Source organism: Vulpes vulpes, chromosome 2, assembly GCF_048418805.1.
Source record: "Vulpes vulpes isolate BD-2025 chromosome 2, VulVul3, whole genome shotgun sequence".
Lineage (NCBI taxonomy): Eukaryota > Metazoa > Chordata > Mammalia > Carnivora > Canidae > Vulpes > Vulpes vulpes.
This window is the reverse complement of record NC_132781.1, coordinates 90,271,971-90,293,893: the sequence shown is the minus strand read 5'-3', so window position 1 is coordinate 90,293,893 and position 21,923 is coordinate 90,271,971. Positions and strand designations below refer to the sequence as shown.

At 38.7% G+C, this 21,923-nt stretch overlaps 1 protein-coding gene across 4 annotated transcripts in view; it reads right to left on the bottom strand.

Moving 5' to 3' along the window:
• The window catches only part of NRP1 (neuropilin 1), a 137,361-nt gene that overhangs the window by 40,349 nt on the left and 75,089 nt on the right, over positions 1-21,923 (bottom strand). For all 4 annotated transcript variants that reach the window (XM_026000839.2, XM_026000841.2, XM_026000838.2 and 1 more), the window contains exon 7: positions 750-905. In XM_026000839.2, the coding sequence (XP_025856624.1) occupies positions 750-905 (156 nt within the window). The remainder of the gene's footprint in view (positions 1-749; positions 906-21,923) is intronic.

The following is a 21,923-nucleotide window of genomic DNA, read 5'->3' as shown; positions in this document are numbered from 1 at the left end:
CGTGCATTTTACTTGGCTTCAGGGCAAGCTTTTTATTTGGGGGAAACAGCGAATATGAGTTCTTAGAAATCTTTTGATTAGTAAATCAGAGTAAGTGTTAACTTCAAATAAACACGCAGGCTGAGAAGAACATCTCGGTTCCAAATGATTTAGGGCAGGGTGCCCGGGGCTGGATATGGCGGGTGTGGCTTCTTGGGTTAAGAGCTGTGAGGAGGCAGCATCATGTGTTTGTGTGATCTGAGGGAACACCACGAACCGCCTTTAGTTCTATTCATTCTCACAGAAGCAGCCAAACACACTTGTAAATTAGTTTGTGAGCCACAGAGGGTAGATGAAAAGGAGCTTCCTAAAACCAGTTCATGGCTGACAGGAAGAAAGAAGGAATCTATGAAAGAGAATGAGGAAACACAGGGAAACTAAGCAAAACAACAGGCCTAAGGTTCTGAGAGGACAGTGCTGATCCTATGCGTAGCCTGTATCCCATGGGAAGTTTAAAGTGATCCTTGAGTCTGACACTTAATTTGGCTGGTATTGACTTTTCTTGGAAACATCTGTATAATTTCCTCTTGGCTTCTGGATCTGGGAACATGAGACCCCCCTTGGTCATATTTAAACCTCTAATTGCACTTTTCATTTTAAATCAATCCAAAACTAAACCAGGCCAGACAGAAAGCTCCCAAACAAATAAGTAAACATTGATCATCCATTTCAAAGACTGAATTGGTTGAGGGGTTGGCAGCCACACTTACAACAGGTTTATTGCCTTCTTTTATGGTGATCCAGTCTTCCCCATTGGAGCTAATATCTATTCTGTAAGTCTTAACGTAATATTTCTTCTTGGTTTCCTTTGAAATGGCTCCCTGTGTCCCGACAGCAGTGACAAAGCGCAGAAGACCCAAGTCTACCTGCAAAACAATATAAGCATGGTCAGTCACTCACCCTGCACCACTGTAACTGGAAGCATCTTTTTCCTGTGGGTAACAGTGTAGTTTTCATCCATTTGAGAGCAATAGGCTCTAATTCCATCTGGCATCAATAACCTCTAACTTCCCCATTCCATTCCTACTAAAGAAAGGCACAGATATGGGGTGCCTCTGTGGATGATGGGTTAAGCATCTGCCTTCAGCTCAGGGTATCATCCCGGGGTCCTGGGATCAAGCCCCACACCATGTTCCCTGCTCAGTCTCCCTCTGCTCCTCCCCTTGCTTGTGCTCTCTTTTGCTATCTCTCTCTCTCTCTCTCTCTCTCTCTCAAATAAATAAATAAAGTCTGAAAAAAATAATTAAGACAGCAATTGTCCTAGGTGGGCAGTTGCCAGGAACAGACCTTTCTCATCACTGCAACCACAAGTGCTTGATCTTGGTACAAAAGAGAAAACTGGGTTCAATATCATGTTGCTATATTTTCTCAGAGATTAAGAATACTTTCTAAATGACACATTAGTATACGTCATTTTACAACTGGAAAATCAAGACAAGATAAATTCGCAGGTTGGACTTTAGGGAAGCTTGGACTACAGCTCAGGTCTAATGGGATCCTATTACTCTAGTCAGCATCTGCCCCCTTCCAAACAGAATGCAGACAGAAACAACAGGACTCTGAAAGCACCGTGAGTGTTGTGGTTTGGAGAATGGGCCAGAGATTTATAATCTGGAATGGTGGGGAGACAAGGAAGGCAAAGTAAGGATTTTTGTTTCACATTTAAATTCCTTCCTTACTCATATCTTCCCATGACCTTTCCTGCAGTTCAGCTGGAGAGGCAGGTGGATTCCAGGGAAGACATCATCTAGGAAGGACTGATGGTTCCATGTGACAATGGCTAGGGCTCACAAGCTCCTCTTGTAAGCTTCCAGTGGAGAAGATCCTCAACACCAGAGCCCAGTCTCATTTGCCTGTTTTGGACCCCTGAAGGTTGGGCAACTTGGAGGTCATCACAGCAGGGATGACAAAGGGTGACCCAAGTCTCTAGGTCCATGATTTCCTGCCAGAGGTCTGCAGTGGTTTGGGTTGTTCTTGTGACCCTGTGATATGAGTAGGCAGGACAAAGATCTAAGCACTGGGCACTCAAGGGTCTGGTATAGGTTCTGCCACTAACTAGCTTTTGGGCCTTGGACAAATCTCTTAATCTTTAGGTTTCCAGTTCTTGATTTCTTAAATAAAGGAGATGGACTAGATTACCCGGAAGGAATCTTTCAGCTCTGACTTTCAATGATTCCATGTTTTCAGTAAAGTAAAATAATACACTTGACCCTTGAACAATGCAGGGAGTTAGGGGTGTTGACCTGCCACATAGCCAAAATCAGTTTGTAACTCTTTGACTTCCCCCAAACTTATATTCTACTGTTGACCAGATACCTTACAGATAACATAAATAATTGATTGATACATATTTTATATGTTATATGTATTATATACTGTATTCTTACAATAAAGTAAGCTACAGAAGAGAAAATGTTATTAAGGGAATCATAAGGAAATCCATTTACAGGACCATACTATAAATAATCCACTTATTAGTATACACTCACAGCTCAAACCCAGGTTATTTCAAGGGTCAACTATAGTTTTTTTTTTCCTTATATTTTCCTTATTTCCATCATTAATACCTAAGAATAATCTTAAAACAAAAATAATTACTAGTTTCTATGTATTAGAAAGATTTTCAATTTCCTGTTAGAGATACAATTGATTATTTGTTTAAAATTGTTTCCCTCGATTTATTATATCTTCTACTTACTGTATTTGTGTATAATGACTTTTTAAAGGACTCAGAAAGTAACCACACATTACAATTGCTTAACATTAACAAGATCTTTCAACAGTACATTCATTATTAAGAGGTAAGATAATGACATTTTCCAGTGAAAACAGCAACAAAAGCCAAAAAAAGCAAAACAAAAAACCCCAAACATACCCCTACCCACCACCACCACCACCACTTCTGAATCCGCTTCCCACTAACTACATGACAAACTAATTTTCAGAAAACAAAATTTCAATTAACCCTCCCATCCTATAGGCCATGAACACCTAAAGAATTTCCATTTTATGTACAGTCAGCCTTATGAAGAATGACTATTGTCTTTCATGAATTGCTTTTTCCTGAAGGCCCTTGGAGTAGTTAAATCAACATGTTGCCAATTCACTTCAAAACTGAACAAGAAGTTATATCCAGGAAAAACAACTATATCGCTAGCCCCTAAAAGCCAACTTCAAGTTACACAATTCAACAATGGGAGATTTCATCTAGAAAGGAAGGGAGCACCATTCAACGTAAGACCATATTTCATTTACTTGATTTTAAATATGTAAAGTCTATGCTCTGGTAGCTATCACCAAATTTAAGAGAAAAAAAAGAGAAAGACTTTAATAAAAATTAATATTTTAAGATAGTAATGGTAGATGCTTTAATTTTAACTTAACAAATAAATATTTACTTGACACATTTTTACCAACCCCCTCTACTCTTTAACTGAAATTTGAAATATTTTCACAAGTGAACCATAAGATTTTGTACGAATTTGTGCACAAGTTTCAAAAAAGGGAGGCAATTCATGTTTGCCAGATTTAGCAGATAGATATATAGGCTATTCAGTTAAATTTGAATTTCAGAGAAACAACAAATATTTTTAGTACATGTATGTCCCAAGCAATATTGGGGCAAACTAACAACTGGTCCATTGTTTATCTGAAATTCAAATTTAACTGAATGCTCTGTATGTTATCTGGCAACCCTAAATCTAACTCTATTCCAGACAAATAATCAGGGGATTTTAAGTTGCTGCAAAAACTCCCTTGATTTCCTAACGCTGCAATCTGAAAGTTAATAGGTACTCTGGACATGGTTGCACTCAACAATTTCAACTGTTTTCAAATGCTCTCAGAACACTTAGTGCTTTACTGACTATCCATTGAGTCATGCCCAATGCCATATCCACTTTCAACCTGAAGGGCCCTTAAAATCTTGACGTCCAAGGGAGCATGAAGCAGATCTATTTAAATAAACTCCTCCTGTCAAATTTACAAATGGCTTTTTAGTTTGGAAATGATTAAATCCCCAAGAGTACATATTCAGCTCAGGCTGATTTGAAATAACTCTAGAACTTCATTCCCTGGCTGTCCTTTTTCTAACTTTTAAATTTTGTTTTTAAGGTAAAATTGGGTTACCAGGTAGGAAAGGAATTAATTGGTTGTCAACTAGAAAAATCCTAGGCATTAGAAACAATTGACTTAAAGGAAGGAGCAACAGACTGGAATTAACTGGCTATTCGGCAGGGGAAATGTCCAAGGTCCCAGATAAAAAGGCCCCCAAAACACAGGCATTGAATCCCTTGTGAAAAAGAAAAAAATATTTTCTTTTCCCAACAGCAATGAAATGCATTAGCAACCTCTCCTTGTAATTGCATAACATTTCCTGCTGCGCTTTAAAACTCTGCAGATTCTCTTATTTATACCACACTGGAATACTTGAAATTTCATTTCATTTTTCTTCCTCACATTACTGCCACTGGGTTGAGAGGGGGTGAATGACAAGCTCACAAAATGATTAGGGCTGGAGCCTGAGCCTTTGCAATTAAAACCGGATGGTGTCCAGAACTCTAACAAGACACAGCCTCCCTAGCACTGTGCTAGCTCTCACTGGCAACACCAGGAAAGTCCTTTCAAGTCCTTTCTCCCTAGGTATCTTCTAAGAATGCCCAAACAGCATCCTGGGGTGGGGAGAGATGTCAGCCACAGAAGCCCTGCTGCTCCCACTTCCCGTGCCTGTGTCAGGAGACCCAGAAGGACTTACTGCCTAAAGCCTGGGTGTTGACACTTTTCTCCCCTGCTAATCATGACGTGGGCCTCCGTCCACCTGTTTGGTCCCACCTGTTGCATTTATCCCTCTCCAATTGTACCTTCCAGCCACATTCAATGACTGGTATTCTTCACACAAAATGAGCCTTTTTTCTTTCCCTGCCTTGCCACTTGAAGTTCTCTGGACCTAAAATAACCTTTTCCTCTTTTCTGATTACAAATGACTCTTTCCTCTTTCTGGTCTGGTAGGCAGAACCAAGTCCCTTCTCCCCACCCGGGGATGTGTGGTGCAGAGCTCACACCTCCACCACTCAACTCATCATGTTATGTTTTTGCTCTACTTTCACCCAGACTTTTATAATTTCTTCTAGGGAATATCTGCTTTGGGGTATAGAAGAGTAATAGCTGCCAATTGAAAATTTATAAAATGCAGAAATCTTAAAGAAGAAAAGAAACTCTCCGTAAGACCAGCAGTGGGAAAAAGCCATGAATAACAGCCTTCCAGAATATTTTGTTCTATGCCAAATAGATGTGAATGTTGTATGTATGTTCCATCATTATAAAAATCAGGCCGAATCACCTCTAGGTTTCATCCTCCACTGCCCATTTGGTTTCATGGGTATATTTTCAGGCCCAAAGTATTTTTCAATGGATTCGTGGTACTCCACCATGAGGCTGTAGCATCACTTATTCAGTTGGTCCTCTACCTGTGAACACTTTTATTCAACTCAATTGACATTCAGTGGACACTTCATACCATTTCTCCTCTAAGTTCTACGGTAAGTGGTGAGTATATAAAGATCAGGAAGGGTATGGGAAATGAAGACACATGAAGACAGAACGGGGGCTGCACATCCAGTGTGACCCAGCACAGAGGAAGGAGGCGACATTTCACCCAGATAGACACTTGCAAGTCAGGGCACTGCATATATTTCAGAGCCGACTCTGATGTCTAAAACACTCGTAGAAGGACACACAGTAGAAGTGGGCAAATAGGCATAAAAGAGAAGGAATGTTCTGGTCAGAAGGAGAAAGAAGTGCAGAGGTAAGCAGGAGGCAATGAATGAATGAAATAAATGGACCCTAAATGACTCACTGTGCTTCCCTCAGCACTATAGACATTATTTGTCAAGAAGTGTATTGCGTTCTCTCTCTCTCTCTCTCTTTTAAGAAGCGTATTGGTCTTTTAAGAGTATTGTGTTCTGGTCACTTTTAAGCCAAAATAATTAGTTTTCATAAAAACTACTCAAAACCATTTAAAATCAGCCACTGGGCATCCTCTTGGTGGTTGAGCTTTCTGAATTATGATGAGCTCTCACCAACCTCACATCATAATAGACAAGATTGGCGACCCAAGACAGGCAGCTGGAAAGACAAAGATACAACTCCAGAACAGTTTTACATAATGCCACCCCTCTGTATTTTGGAGAGTTCATCATCCTGAACAATACTTCCTTTCTTTCCATAAAATCTCAGACACACAATAACCATAATTAAGTAACCTGTTTTTTCCCTAAATCCAAACAGCTCTATTCCAATCACTATCTTCTTATTTTGAAAGAATATCATTATTTCACAGCTGCTTTATTTTTAATTGGAAGATGGATGTGATTTCACATCTGAGTTTGATGCACTTCTGTTTAACATTAAGGGTGATGGTGGGGGGTGTGATGATGGGAGGGGGATGCACAGAGCCAAGCATCAATGCATTCAATGCATTCAACGCATTGATTCAGCAATCAATTCATTAAAATTGTTGAATGTTTTACTCTGTGTGTGTGACGAACATAAACATCTGGTACTTATCTGGTAGTATGTAGACTCTTTACAGAAGATTAGCATGCTATTTTTGAGTACTGGTGGACAGGACACTCTCTGAGTTAGCTTATATAGCACCATCAGCAGAAGTGACCCAATATGATATCCTGTTTCCAATATAAATCTAAAATTCTATCACAGCTTGTAGAATGTCTATTCACATCTTACTTAAACTGTGCTCCACCCCGAAAGAGAAGCTATTGCTACACAGCAGATACAGAAAAGGAAAGCCCAACTTTCATTTTGGTTTTGGGGACAGCCATACTAGTAGAAGAAAACAGCTGTCCTCATCCATTTCCGGGGGACCAGGGGTGGGTGAAGGCCCCCTATGGCATACATCTTGACCACTATCCTGATTTGCTCTTTGTTGTTAGATGTCTATACGTATAATCCACATGCACTTTATGGCCATGGCATTGTCTTGGTAATGACAGGAAACACATTCCCCAGATAAAGAGAAGCCAGGAGAAGCACACATTTTACAGGGAATCACTTGAGGACAAAGCACACGTTTCACCATTGCGTAGTAAATCATGTAGCAAACCTCTGCAAGCCGCTGGTTAAACACCAGCATGCAGCCTCTGAGCCATGAAATGAATATCGTTGCTTTCTGTAATAATACATAACCAGCTATTGGTAATGTCATAATGTAGAAAGCCTCATTTCTAAAATGAAAATCTGTCTTGCTCAATAAAATACTGCCTGTTGAGCTAGCATTGGCCAGGGAGCATTTAACAGCCTTTAACATTCCCAAAGCAGGTCAATACAAGAGCCTGAAAAAATACAGGACAAAGGATTGAAGTCTGATTAAAAACAGGAAAAATATTTTGAAGCAGGGGGAGTGTGTTGGATTTTTTTTTAGAGCACCTCTGATGACTCAAAGAGCTGTTTAATTCATCACTAGACACTACAAGCTAAAGGAAATATTTTTAAGCAATTGTCTCATTTCCTTAGATAACACACATTTTCTGATAGAGCCTGAGCATTTGGACATCAATACTGTTCTAGGATCCGTGGGCTTAATTCAAGCATCTGATCATTGCATTCCTTAACTTAACATCTTGAACTTTGTATAGTTATCGACTGGAATATAACCACTATATAGCCCGTGACAAAGTTCTCTATCTCTTTATCTATTTTTTCACCATTACTGTATTACATAAAAAAATACTGATGGCTAAAGTTACTCTATTAATAGAAAAACCATAGGGCAATCCCTCTGTGTCAGGCATTTTATTAAGGGCTAAATTTGCAATCATTACCTCTTTCAATTCTCACAACAGTCACACAAGGAAGGTTTTATGGACAAAGCAACTGAGGAATAAAGTGATGTGTGGACTATGCTCCGAGTCGCATAACTTGGTGGTGACTGAGCCAGGACTTACCCTGTACTTACCCTGAGCCTATGTACAAACACTGTACCCATGATGTTGCCCCATTTGTATTGTAAAATGTGACAATTATCAAAAGATAATTGAGAATTACTTCATCAACAACAATGAAATCTGGTTATTCTTTTTAAAAAGTACATTTTTGTATAATTACAGAGAATATAAAACAATTTTAGATTACCTTGACCATGAGTTTAAAATTTATACTGGCTACCAGAAAGAAAAACTTTGCAAATAATTCAGTTATGCTGTTGAGAAACAAGATGGCAGAGATGGATCATTGTTAGCAAAAGATAATGAGGAAATGCTTTTAAAATTCTGATAAAGAGTAAAAATATCCAAATATGAGAAAAGTTCAATGCAGAAAGAGCCTTGCCAATTTTCTTTTCTGGTCTTAATTGCTTGAATTAATCTCTCTCTCTCTGTCTCTCTGTCTCTCTCTCTCCTTCTCTCACTTTTTCATAGCTCAATTAAAGGAAAACATTTTCCTGGGTGGAAACAAACTATTGATTGTAACAAAACTCTGATAGTAAAACAACTCTATTGGAATGAAAGATGAATTCTATTGGAAGACGTGAACCAGCCACTTAGAATAGCATGAGATAAGGCTGTCATAGCACAAATGCAGTGGAAAGACTGGTTTCCTTGATTTGCCACTGTACTTACAGCACAAGAACAAGGAAAGGTGAAAGAAAAACCAAGTCCTCAAACAAGGGCTGACCTTTGTCTTTTTTGGCAGGTAGAGAAATTATGCTTATGTGGGTTCCTTTGTGTCTGGATTTACTGCACATTCTTTCGATTTCATGTTAATTTTTTTGCATAAATCAGAAGCAAGCAACTAATTAAAAAAGAAATATTTAATTCTGATATGTTCTTTGAACTAGAGTTCCATCTGGCTCTGTTTAAATAGTAAAATCTCCTGTAGTTGTTAAAATTGGCAAGTGGCATAGGCAAAAAAGAAACAAAAGGGACTCTGTGCAGCAGATTAATACTTTTGCATTTCAACTAGAGACATTTCCAGAATTCAGCTACTCAAATCACTCCAGTATGGAAGCCATAGAGATCACATGTTCTAGAACGGAAGCCTCACCACTGGTCTACATTTCCTCAGTGTGATGGATATAGCATTAGGCTTTAAAGACCTTTGGTTTGACAGAAGTACATGGAACTATGACACCAACCCAAAAATGCTCAGCTTATTTTATGAAATATATTTTGGACAAGTACGAGCAGAAAGTCTTCACATACTCTCTGCAAAACCTGAGGGTTTTTTTTCCTTCCATTTCTTCTTGAACAGATATAATTGTGTTCAGAAAAATCATACAGATATTCCACTTGAATCCCTCTTTTACATGAGAAGCCTATACAATTGGGACATCAGTATATTCTGATAATATACTGTATATATTCAGTATATTCTGACACAGTATATTCTGATAAACAAGGAGGAGAAAGTGAAATGTGTTAGAGTTTCTCTAGACTCTGGGATACAAGTAAACAGCATCTAAGACAAGTTGAAACTCTCCTGTAGAATTGAAGAGAAAGGCTAATTAAACCCCTGCACCTTGATCTTGAGAAAAGATGAATATTTTTAAGACATACATCAACTTGTGAACTTTTTTTTTTTTAGATTTTTATTTATTTATGCATGAGAGACACACACAGAGAGAGGGGCGCAGGCAAAGGGAGAAGCAGGCTCCAGCAGGCAGCCCTACGTGGGACTGGATCTCCAGGATCCCGCCCCGGGCTGAAGGTGGCGCTAAACCGCTGAGCCACGGGGGCTGCCCTCCTTTCTTCTTTAAAATGAACAAGTTCTGTTGCTTCAGTGCCATGTCACCTTGCACATGGGTACTTCTGAAACCTTATATAGTTCAATCACAAAGATGACACTTATGTGGCTCCCTTTTCTAACTAAGATTTTCAGGGACTCTTGCTAGGCAGTAAAAGACTCAGAGACTTAATACTTCCAATTAATATTTTTTAAATGTGTTTTTGTAAGTTACATTACATTTAAAACTTGAGCATAATCCTTTGATCTGGGAAGAGGACAAATATTCAGAACAGACCAAACGCAATTTCTAGAAACTCAGTTAAGAATTGAACTTAAAAACATTACACTAAAAATTGCTTAATTGGAATTTCTTTTTTTTAAATTATTAATTGGAATTTCTTAAGAGAGAAAAGGAAGTAGGCTACGAGTCTGAAATAATTGCAACCAGTTTCAAATATATATAAACCCAAAGTAGATCTCCTAGTGAAATGCCTCACAGGAGAGCCGTAGCATGTGCTCTTGCTAGATGGGTTCTTAGCAAAGATTCAGTGAGTATCTATTACATGGAGGGCATGGGCTGGCAAAGTGCTCTCCTGCCATAACTCTTGGTTCCAACTATTAATCCTTTATGTGTAAGACCCATGAAAACTTGAGAAGTGTTCTCCTTGCAGAAGACCTGAAGCATGGGAATTGCATGGGGGGGAGGGGGGGTGGTAGACACAAGCATGTTGGCGGGTCCAAGTGGTAGTGATCCAGCTGGCCGCAGGAATGCAACACTAGACATCCTGTAAGATCAAGCAGACTGTGTATACGGATCTCTAGCTCCTGATATCTGTCTCTGCCAAAACCAACAGGGGTCCAGTATGGAAGAAGGGATAAAGGATGGTCTGGATGACAATCATTTTAAAACTTAGCACAATTTATTATCTCTGCACATAATTTCAGTAGGACTGTATTATGTAGATAAACATTAATCATTGTTCTTTTTACTAAAAACATTTGGGGGCAAACTATAAACTAATGAACTGAGTCAGGGGCCATGCTCACATAAATGTGTCTTACAGCTGAATCACAGTGTTTCCCATATCATGGCTGCTTGAACTCAAAGTGTGAAATTAAACTGAAGGATGCCAGATAGAAACATCTAATCCATTAAACGCAACACACATTTATTGTTTGCCAGGTTCTGGAAGCAAGCAGGCCTACGTAGAAACAATGATAATACAAGACAAAGTAAAAAGTGCCACCATGCTGACAGACGAGGCTTTATGGGATTCCAAAGAAGAAAGAATCCTTGCAGAAAGAGAAAGAATGGGCTTTATGGAAAAGGGTTCAACTGAGTCATTCAAATCGTATAAGATTTTTGGCCAGGGAAGGGGCCCAGACTGATGAGCTCAAGGCAGAATCAGCTGGAAAAATATTCCACCCAGCCGCCTGTATTTTGAAATATCCGATATGATGAATATTTTTCTTCTATCTAGTATCTCCTGGCAGAGCTGCTTTTAGAGAGCAAGGTTAGGTGTCCTCCCCTCTCCCTCCCTCCCAACACACATCACCCTTTGTGTCCACAGGTCCATGCCAAGAAGGGCTTGGCTAGTGACAGAGAGACAATGAAATCTCACTTGTAATGAAGCTTCAAGCTCATGGGCACTTAGGGCACTGCTGATGTCACTTGGCTGCAGTACATGCTTTCACTGCCTCTGGGGATCCAAGCATTCCTGGGACACACCTCAGCCTCAATCTGCATGAGTCAGGGATTTCTCTCTGGAGCCCTACTGGCACACTGTGCGATCCAGTCCTGCCCTATGTTTATATATCTGCATTTAAAAGAAAACATTTCAGTGAAGTGGCATAAAAACTGCTGTGCTTACTTCAGGGATTCACACAGCTGTCGCAATCCTGCCATTCGCTCCTCAAACATTTAAGGAGCAGGTGATGAGTTCAGAACGTGAGCATATAATGGTGGGTATTTTTGTTTCTTTGGAGGGAAGGTGGTGACCAGTAATGACTCATTTATAACACAAATAAGCGCTGGATACTTGGGTGAAAGAGAAGGAAGGTTCCCAGCTTCCCGCCCTTTAGGCAGTGAGGGAAAAAGTCAAGTAAACAATCAATCTCAATACAGTGTGGTTAGCCTGCATTAAAAATGCTCAATAAATCCTAGACCACAGGTCTAAAAATTGGCAGGGGATTCAGGCAGCACATGGTGGCATAAAGCATATGCTCCAGAAGTACCTCTGTAGTTTTGACATTAAAAAGTGACCTGGACAATGTTAAGCAAGTTAATTAGCCATCCCAAGCTTCAGTCTTCTCTCGCCAACAAAAATACCAAGGCTTACTCCATCTAGTTACAATGCATGGTTATTATGAGGATCATTATGAAGCATTTGTACACACATTAACCATAAGAATGTAACCCTAATATTTTTTTCTCTTAGTCACTTGGGTAATTGGTGTGTGTGTGTGTGTGTGTGTGTGTGTGTGTGTCTATGTGGTGTTGCCAGTGGTACCTAGATTATAACTCTTTTGAAGGAGAAACAGAATCTTTAATTTTAAATTCACCTGGCCCTTACCTACAGTGTCTAATCCTTAGCAGATGCTCAGTATATTCTGTTGAATTTAAATTCAATGCCCGTGTCAGTCCAGCATTGCTGGCAAGGTCTGAAACTCCTTTCTTCCAAACAAAAGCCAAATGCCTGACATTAAAGTCAAAGTTAGTGCTTGAGCAACTAACTTGTACACGTAAGCTAGGGATGTGATTATTTTTATCTTGGTGTTTAAAACTGAAAATATTATACCTATTCATAAAATTTCCAGTCCTTTGAAAAGTCCACTATCTGATGCTGGAGTCTGCTGAACGATGAGTTTCATTGGCTAGGCTCAACCTGTATGAAGTTTTCCTTTTCACTTATTTCTCAAATGACCTCTCAGTAACTTTGCGTGTGTCCTTCCTCCCAGAAGTCACCCCAAAGGACAGGAGGCCTTAAATAATTTTTTCACAAATTCCATCATGCTCCTAACCTCATGCAAACCTTTTGCTTTAGAGCATAGTTATTTGGAAGCATCATGTGCACAGGATGTTTATGTATTGGATGTTTATGTATCTAATATCTTAGACTTTTCCCACACCGTTCTTGTATTTTTAAAAGGGATCAAAATCTCACTGTATAACTATAGGTCTCCATGGTTTTACCTAATTAACGTGTGGTCTTTATAAGATGCTGCAATTAGAGCTGTGTGTGGCTAGAAAGCGAATGCAGATTTTGGGCCTTTTGTGATCTTCGTGTTTCTCTGTCTTATGGTCTCTGAGAAGCAGCCTCACAAGCAAGCCCCATGGGAGGAGCACTGGAGCTGGCTCCACCCCCAGGTAAGGCTACATAATGCCTTTCTACATGCAGTGACCCCAGTTATGGACACATATATCTTTCCAGTCTGTCAGCAGTTTGAAGAGATTTTCAAACTTAAAAGACCAAGAAAATATTAAATGTCCTGTACAGAAAGTATATTTCTGTTTCAGAAGCCGTGGTTCCATGCTACCCATAAGGTTTCATCTGCAGTAGAGGGGAGATCCCTAAATGCCTCCGGATAAACACACGTTTGTACTCAAACGGCATCTGTCTATTCCAGCACAAACAAAATGACTTGTTTATTATTAGTTTTCCAGTAAGTCAAGCCTTTAATTTTTCTCCCTCCTCCTAAAAGCTCGGTTTCAAAAACAAACACAAGGATAAATTTCTGGAAACTAAAGACTTGCAGATGGGGGCAATGGTCTAAATCAGCCTCCTGGCCTATAAACTCTGACAGCATCCTTTTACACCGATTTTCCATGTATTTCTCTGGGATCTAGGTGGGCCCGTCATGTTAATGAGAATTTCATGTGCTGATGGAGAATCTGCAAGTGCAGGTGTCCAAGAAAACTCCTCTACTTGGCATTAACAATCCTGCAAGGAGCTGATGGGATTATTGAGATTAAAGTCGGTCACCCGCCTAAGGTTATAATGAATGCTGCCCCGGAGACAAGAAAGGAGAGAAAGAACAGGCTGCCTGGTTGTCAGAAAGTGTGTGTAAACACTTAGTCTCTGAAGGGATGCCAGTCATTCCTGAGAGCAGATGAAATGAACTTCACGATTTAATATTTGGTCAACTGTGTTTTCGCTGTTGGAAGCTGATCATTCATTCAGCCAGGAAGTGTATACTGATTCTTTTTTTTTTTTGAAGATCACTTATAAAGGGGGTAGGAAAAGCCTTGAAACAATACATTTCAAGAAAATTACTCTCTAAGAGAATTATTTGCAATTACAATTCACAATTGATGTTCTGCTGTTTGGGCTGACCAACTCTGTGTTGAAGGCAGAAAATGAAAAAAAGGAAAGGAAAAATGTTATGTAATGATTAGTGATTTCCAGGCTCCTCTTAGGAGAAAGGAACAAAGCACAACACATTCTGCGCTCTGAAGATATGCTGCCTTGCTATCCAAATGCAGTCTGAAAAAAGAATCTATCTATATTAATTTCATGCATTTCAGCCTAGGTCACACGGTGGGAAAAATGCATCTGCACAACTATACTTTCAAACCACAGGAGAATGAGCACAGATATTACACTGAGCATATCATGTTATTCGTCCCCTAGCACTGCCTAAAGTCCTTAACATAATGGAAGCTGTGACTTGTATGTATCCACTGGAACTATTCTTTACATGTGATTGGATACATCTATTTCAACCACATACTTACTTGCAGGTGCCAAGAAGTGAAATGCTTTCTTGGTGAACATGGCCACACAGGTGTGTGTGTGTGTGTGTGTGTGTGTGTGTGTGTGTGTGTGTAAGGGGTGCTTCTTGATAGAAAAACATGGAGCTAAGGCATATATTTGGAAATGCTAAAAAAGCATTTCTTCACATAACCTTTCATATAACCTTATAAGAATCCTATCCCATTTTTGTTATACTTTTAGATCAAAATTAAGAATAAGAACCATCACTTTGCTGAACTGTCATTATTTAAAAAGAAATCAAATGAAATGGTTCATAATCTTTTTGAATTACTTTTGACAAAAAGATTTTAATGAAGATGAATTATATATGACACACATGAATATTATAAATCTAGACACTTCAAAGATAGGTAAGTAGATAAATAGGGGATCATATAAATTCTTTGTGAAAACAGCAAAGTTCCTAGATTAAGGGGACTGGATTATTGTATTATAGAAGTTGATAATCACCATTGAATTTTAGCATATACAGGGTAAACCCCAAATTACCTATCCCTGCTTCCTTTTCCTTTTGCCCTGCTGTCCAGAAGATACAGAAATAGGATGTATTCATCACAATAAATGAGATTAACTTATTTCCCAGTGGTTGACTAAGAAGAAATATCATGTTAAATGCACAAATGTACTGACTGGGTTTTCTTTACATGGAAATTGAATTGTTAAATAAATGAATTCTTGCCATCTTGGCATTGGAGCTTTCTGAATAATAAAAGCATACTTATAAATGAATGCAATATTTGGAAACATAAGTTAAAACTAGAGAAATAGTATAATACATGTGCGATAGAATGATGGAGAGCTGTCTGGATTTTTATAATAATGTTTAAATAATTAGGCGAGGAAAATCCTACATGCTATATATTCATTTTTAAGATTGGGAACTTAAAAAATATTTTCTCTTCTCCACATGTACCTCCTAAAATATCAAAACCATTTTCTTCAGTATTTCACATTCCATGATTTTCTAGCTGCTTTCTATTATCATGAGTATTTCCCACTGCAAATTTTATAATTCATTCCCAAATTCTCAAACTGAAGGCTCTGTTAAATTTCTTACACCTATTGCCATTAAGCTGTGTGTCTACCTGGGTCTTGGTCCTTCTCTCTTCTGAGATGGATCTACCTGCATCAGCTTTAGCCCAAAGTAAATACATCAAGTCTTAGAAGCATAAGACAACTGTAATGTCCTTCTTCATACAGCTTTATCCAGGATCCCCATGGCTGCTATTTTTCCTGTCACTTTTCTGGGCAAGTATTATGGCCTATAACATCCTTAGAATTGCATGTGGTATTTGTTTTCTTAAGCAAAGAGAAAAAGATTGGGATTTGGCAGGGCTTTAAGGTGTGAACAGTCTGTAATGGTAGGTAAGTCTATGCTTTACAGATACTTCCTTCAAAGATTGGAGAGACACAAAACATAAACTCTCTGGGCTTCATCTTATCTCCCCAGTGGGCTGCATGTCCCGTCAAGCTGAAACAAAAGAGCCAAGGAAAACAGGCCATAGTAGTGGAGTTTCTATGTGAAATCCTCAGAGAAGCTTTACTGGGAAGCCAACCTAAACACTTACTTGATCTAAGGAGAAAAAACTCTTTTTAATTAAAAGTAAATTTTTGCTATGAGCTGCCTCACAAGATAATCAGTAGTATTTAAAACAAATTCCAGTTATGCTTCATATATTTGTATTTTCATTTAGGCAAGCCCAAGGCACCAGCTGATAGAGTAAATCTATTTTTAATACAATCACAGAATCTTAAATGCTTGAAAAGATTTCAGAAGCTGTCTGGTCCAATCATCCATCCCCTGAAGAATTTTATCTATAGCCCTTCTCAGTCCTGCTGAAAGAATAAAGGTGCTTATTTATTTTTTGGCTAAGTCCAGAAAATACAGTTAGAAATCTAAAATCGTAGATTTGTAAGAAAATAAAACTTTGGTAAAATTATGAGTTCATTTTTCCGAAGAAAGACAAATAGAAAAGTATCATAAGTGGTTTTTTTTAACCCCTTAAGGCAAAGAGAACTTTTTAAAAAAAGAAAAAAATACCCCCCCCCCAAAAATACCAAAACACACCTGCACATCACTTGCACAAGTATATGTGTGATTATTCTAAGTCATAACATGTGCAATTAGTCTCAAATGCTTATTCTGTTAAATAGCTGGAAATATAAAAGCTAATGCATTTTATTACTATTGGGGTATATAGAGCATTTTTTATTTAATCTACGTTCCTCTTTTTATCTGAACATAGAATTAAATGAAATTTGAAAGCTGAGGGCAGGGTGGCAGTAGAGAAAGGAAATAAGCATGCATTTCTGTCTCTGTTGCAGGTCAGCATCCCAAATTGTTACTTTGATGTGGATCAAAATTGCTATATTGAGGTGGAGCTTTCAAGTGGTGCATTGAATGAGAAATATATGAGGGCGTGGAATACCTGTCCACATCCTGGTTTTGGAATTTCCAGGGTGCACCTTTTTCACCTTTGCAGGAGGTTGCTTCGAACGTGCCAGACAAGTTTTAAGCTGCGGGTTGTGCCAATTCTGAAGAACACACATTTTTCGCTTGGGGGCTTTCACATTACGATATGAAAGTTATTTAAAGCTTAGGAGTCCGTGTGTTACATTACACGCTGCATAAACGTAGCCATTGCTCCTAAATGTGAACATTAATGCACTCTGTAAAAGGTACAATTATTACCGCCGGGACAGAAATCAACAAACCCCACCAAAGGAATTTCTTAAAACTGCAATCATAAAATCTGTGCATGTTATGGATTTCATTAACATTTACTCCCTGAGGATCCCCAATTGTATAATAACAGAAGTTCTTTAAATTTTAAATACCACAGACAGGAACAGCCTTTCACCCAAAACAGATGTGAAACCATCAACCTTGCTTTCTTATTGGTCCACAGATATGAAACTGGTTGGTAATTGATATAGCTCTAATGTGTTGTTGTTTAGGTTACAAAATTGGAAACTTAATAGTATTTTTCCCATGAAAAGATAAGGTAATAAGCAATAGACAAGCTTTTCAAATACAATTCCTTGTTCTCGATGACCTTGGAAGTGAAAACACACACACACACACACACACACACACATTTGATTTACATACTGGCAAAAAATTCAAATATGTCGGCAAAGGTCAGGGACACACAATGTCCAGGTGTGCAGGAGCTCACTGCAGTCATATTTTTCCTAAATCTTGTCAACGATGACTTGTGATTTTATCCTTGGGTTTCCTTTGCTTAAATCCAATCCTTATCAGTGCATTTGGAGACCAGGCTGCAGTATTGTAAAGTCGCATCTGTATTTATTTAGCTAAAAACAATTCACTTTTAAAAGCTAAAAATAGTGAAGCTTAAGATAAACAAACAACGAGGTTTATGATACTTTCCTGTATAAGGTAAACAGATGCATCAGTATTTTTGGAAAACAAAAGAACCATGATTCTGTTCAAAGGTGACCTATGATAAGCAGCTGAAAAGTGACAAAAAAAAAAAATCGCCAAGCAAAGAGTTTAGTTTTTCTTTCAAAATGGTAATCAACCTTATTATTTTAAAAAATGACTTGATTAGGACTTGGTATATCTTCTACACCAGTGGTTTTCAACTGAGGGTGATTTTTTTTTCCCTCAATGAGATATTTGTCAATGCCTGGAGACTTTTTTTTTTTTTTTAAAGATTTTTAATTTGTTTATTCATGAGAGACACAAAGAGGGGCAGAGACACTGTCTCCCCATGGGGAGCCTGATGTGGGACTCAATCCCAGGACCCCAGGATCATGACCTGAGCTGAAGCAGATGCTCAACCACTAAGCCACCCAGGTGTGCCATATTTTTGGTTTTCATAATTGAGGGGTGTGTGTGTGTGTGTATGTGTGTGTATATTACTGACTTCTAGTTGGTGAAAGCCAAGGATACTGCTGAATATCCTATAATGCACAGAATAGCCTCCACAACAAAGCATTACCTCCTCTAAAATGTCCATATTGTCCAGACCAAGAAATGTCGCTCTAGACATAATCCAGTCACTGGTTTAAGTTAGAGCTTCTGCAATGACTGTTCAATTTGATAGACATTTACTGATCAGTAACTGAGCAGGTATTCGCTGGGACTTAAAGGGATACCATCTGCTAAAAGGATCCACATCCATTTTCTCATATTATTATAACTGAGTAGCAACGAACAAGTGGCAACGAGGATACTAAGATTCCAGTCCAAGTTCTGTCATTAGGTTGCTATGTGGTCTTGCAAATCACTTAATCTCTGAACCTATGCAAAATAAGGAATTCAGACAAAATGACGTTTGCATCTGCTCTTAGTCTTACACTTAAAGTTGAGCTGTCCTGGAAAGAAAACAATTCTTCTCTGGAATATAACTTAATATTGGTTGCAGATAGACACTAGAATAAAACAATAAGAAACCAAAACCCATAAGCAAAATGGAATGTGTGTAATTCTATCTGAACAGTTATGATTCTTTCAGTATTGCCTTTCCAGTGACACTTCATCATCAATATCTAAGATGTTTCTTCAAGTGCCATATATTTTCTTTTGGATGTGTTGACATGAAGTACTAATTAGTAAAATCACTTGACTGATTTTTAAAACTGAATTAAGTGGCCAACTTAATCAAAGTGGTTAAAATCACCTTGGTATTTTCTATATGACAAAACAATCAGTTAAAAATGTCTAAACAATTATGTCATATGCTCATTCTGTGTTCCCCAGTCATATCCTCCTTTAAAGCAGCAAAAATTTCTGATTTTACTTTGTCTCTATACACATTTCCTATATGTGTTTCCTTCCAATGGCTTCCTAAACATAAGAAACCAAGGCACTGGAGAAAGCAGTAGGAAAAGTTTCTCGAGAGAAGAATTTTAGGAACAGGGACCTAGCCATAGAAAACAGACCTATCAGGCAGCCCAGGTGGCTCAGCAGTTTAGCTCCACTTTCAGCCCAGGGAGTGAGACCTGGAGACCTGGTATCCAGTCCCACATCGGGCTCCCTGCATGGAGCCTGCTTCTCCCTCTGCCTGTGTCTCTGCCCACCCCACTTCCCGTGTCTCTCATGAATAAATTAAAAAAAAAAAAAGAAAGAAAACAAACCTATCATGCACTAAGTTTAGGAGGTAAAGCATTCATTTGACACAGGAAGTAGAGGTCACTGCAGAATCAGGGTAAGATACCAAGGAGTTACCTGTTTTTTTATTTTTTAAAGCAAATTGTCTCCCTTCCAGATCAATGTTTTAGCTAAAATAGCATACGAATATGAGTCATAATACACACACACACACACGCACACACACATACGCATCCAGAGCACACCTGGGGAATAAACATTGAGTTGAACAGCTGTATTTTCCCTAAATTTGCTAACATTATATTTTACATGCATCCTTCCACATTTGGGTAACCCAGTGAGCTATTTTTGTCAGTTATCTAGTTACACATTTATAAAAGATCATTTTATTGCAATTTCAGCAATTTACTAATGATCTGAATGAGATAATGTTCCCTCTAAAGTGTATGGTTTATAAGCAGAGTGTTTACAAGCAGGATAACCTGGCTCGGTATATGTTCTGGGTTAGTCAATTTAGCAAATGGAACCGATTTTGAATACAACATTACAGATTATAAACCCGCTAAAAACTAGTAATTGTATGAGAAGTCAAAAAGTATTTCATTGGAGATAAATGTTCCAGACTCAATACACTATTATGAGAACAGAAGATTTTTCCAGAGAGTTTTAAAAGAAAGAAAATTATATATGAAACTGGTTAAATAAATGACATTCTAAAGCCTTAAGATAAATGACTTTAGTTTCTGCTTTTAATTCTGAAAGACAGCTAACTTTAAAGATAAAAACCAGGGTTCCAAATAACAAAATCTTTTCATTGAATGAGCAGCACTCACTTCTCCTGCCTAAGATTGGCTAAAAATGTGTAATAATTCCGTATGTCAGAGGGAATATTTCCAATACTTCATGAGCTATTTTATTCCATTTATTACTTACGGGGCATCCAACTGGCCTCTTCCTAGCTTCTGAAATCAAGCCTATGCCTTTAAATTACCTTTTGTCTCTGTTCTCAGTAAACTATAACTATTAATTCCATTTTTGAATGATGACAGAACCACTCTGGAAGTTGTTGGGAGCTACAGTTCACAGCCCTGTTGGGATGTTGGGGGAGCCTATGGACAATGAACTTCAAAGAACCTCCTGGTTTAGAGGAAAGCTCCTGGGCCTGGGGGTTCTAGGAACCTGGCTATTTGAATGACAGTCTCCTCTGTGGCCCAGGAAGCCTCACGACCTCGCTCAGCACTGTCGTTTTTCTCTGTAGAAGTGGTGTGAGAGAATCGACCCACTTACTTCATTTGAGACAGTGAGAAGTGAAAAGACTCACAATTCAAATGGTCAGAGAGCTACGCAAAGGCCAGCTGCATGCTGGGCCTGTCAGGCCTGACCACAAGCAATGATTTGCCAGTGGCTGCCTGCCTTCCAGATCTCTCTGTCCCATTGACTCCGTTCACAAATCCGAGGAAAGAAGTTCACTTCACCTGTGTAAGCCTGACTTTTCCCACAAGCTGCCTCTCTGCCACGTGGGGACTCCTGGACCATTTAACTTGAGCCTCCATTCTCTCACATGAAGGTGGGGATGTAAATCTTTGATCTACTTAACGTACATTCTAAGACTAAAATGGGATGTGTACAAAGGTGCTTTAAGAAAGGAAAAATGCAAAAAAAAAAAAAAGGAAAAATGCTATGGAAACATAAGCTTCTGTTGTTAGAACATGTCTTATGATGAATTTTAAAATTCACAAAGCAACCTCAAGGCCTCCTGTTTTGACCAGTTTCTCATACTGAAGGTGAACACGGGCACCAACTGCCTTTGATACTACAGTTGTGAGTGAACATGACTGAGCGTGTGTGTGGTGTTGTAGTGTGTTCTGACTCAGTTCAGACTCCTCCTTTCCCCACTGAGGCCTTTTATTGTTGATGTCTTCTTTCAAAGCTCCTTCAGTTAGAAAATGTGGAATATTATCCAACAGAAATACATATACGGCAAAAGGAAAACACAGAACCAAGGTTCCTCATAAAGTTAGCACTAACTCCACTTTTCTGGAACTTTCCTCCTCCTCATACTTCAGAATGAACATCTGCACTAGGAAATGTAGTATAGACAGAGATGTCTTGTAGTCTTAGAGCAACAGGGTGTCTTCATGAGGCTTCCTTCTGTGTGGTTGATCCATAAGAAGGCTGTCTGACCAAACCAAGCAGGATAGGGTTTAGGACCGACCACTTTTGCTTTCTGCTTCTCTGGAATAAGTGAGCACATAAATAATCTAGAATCCCAAATTTACCTATGAAAGACA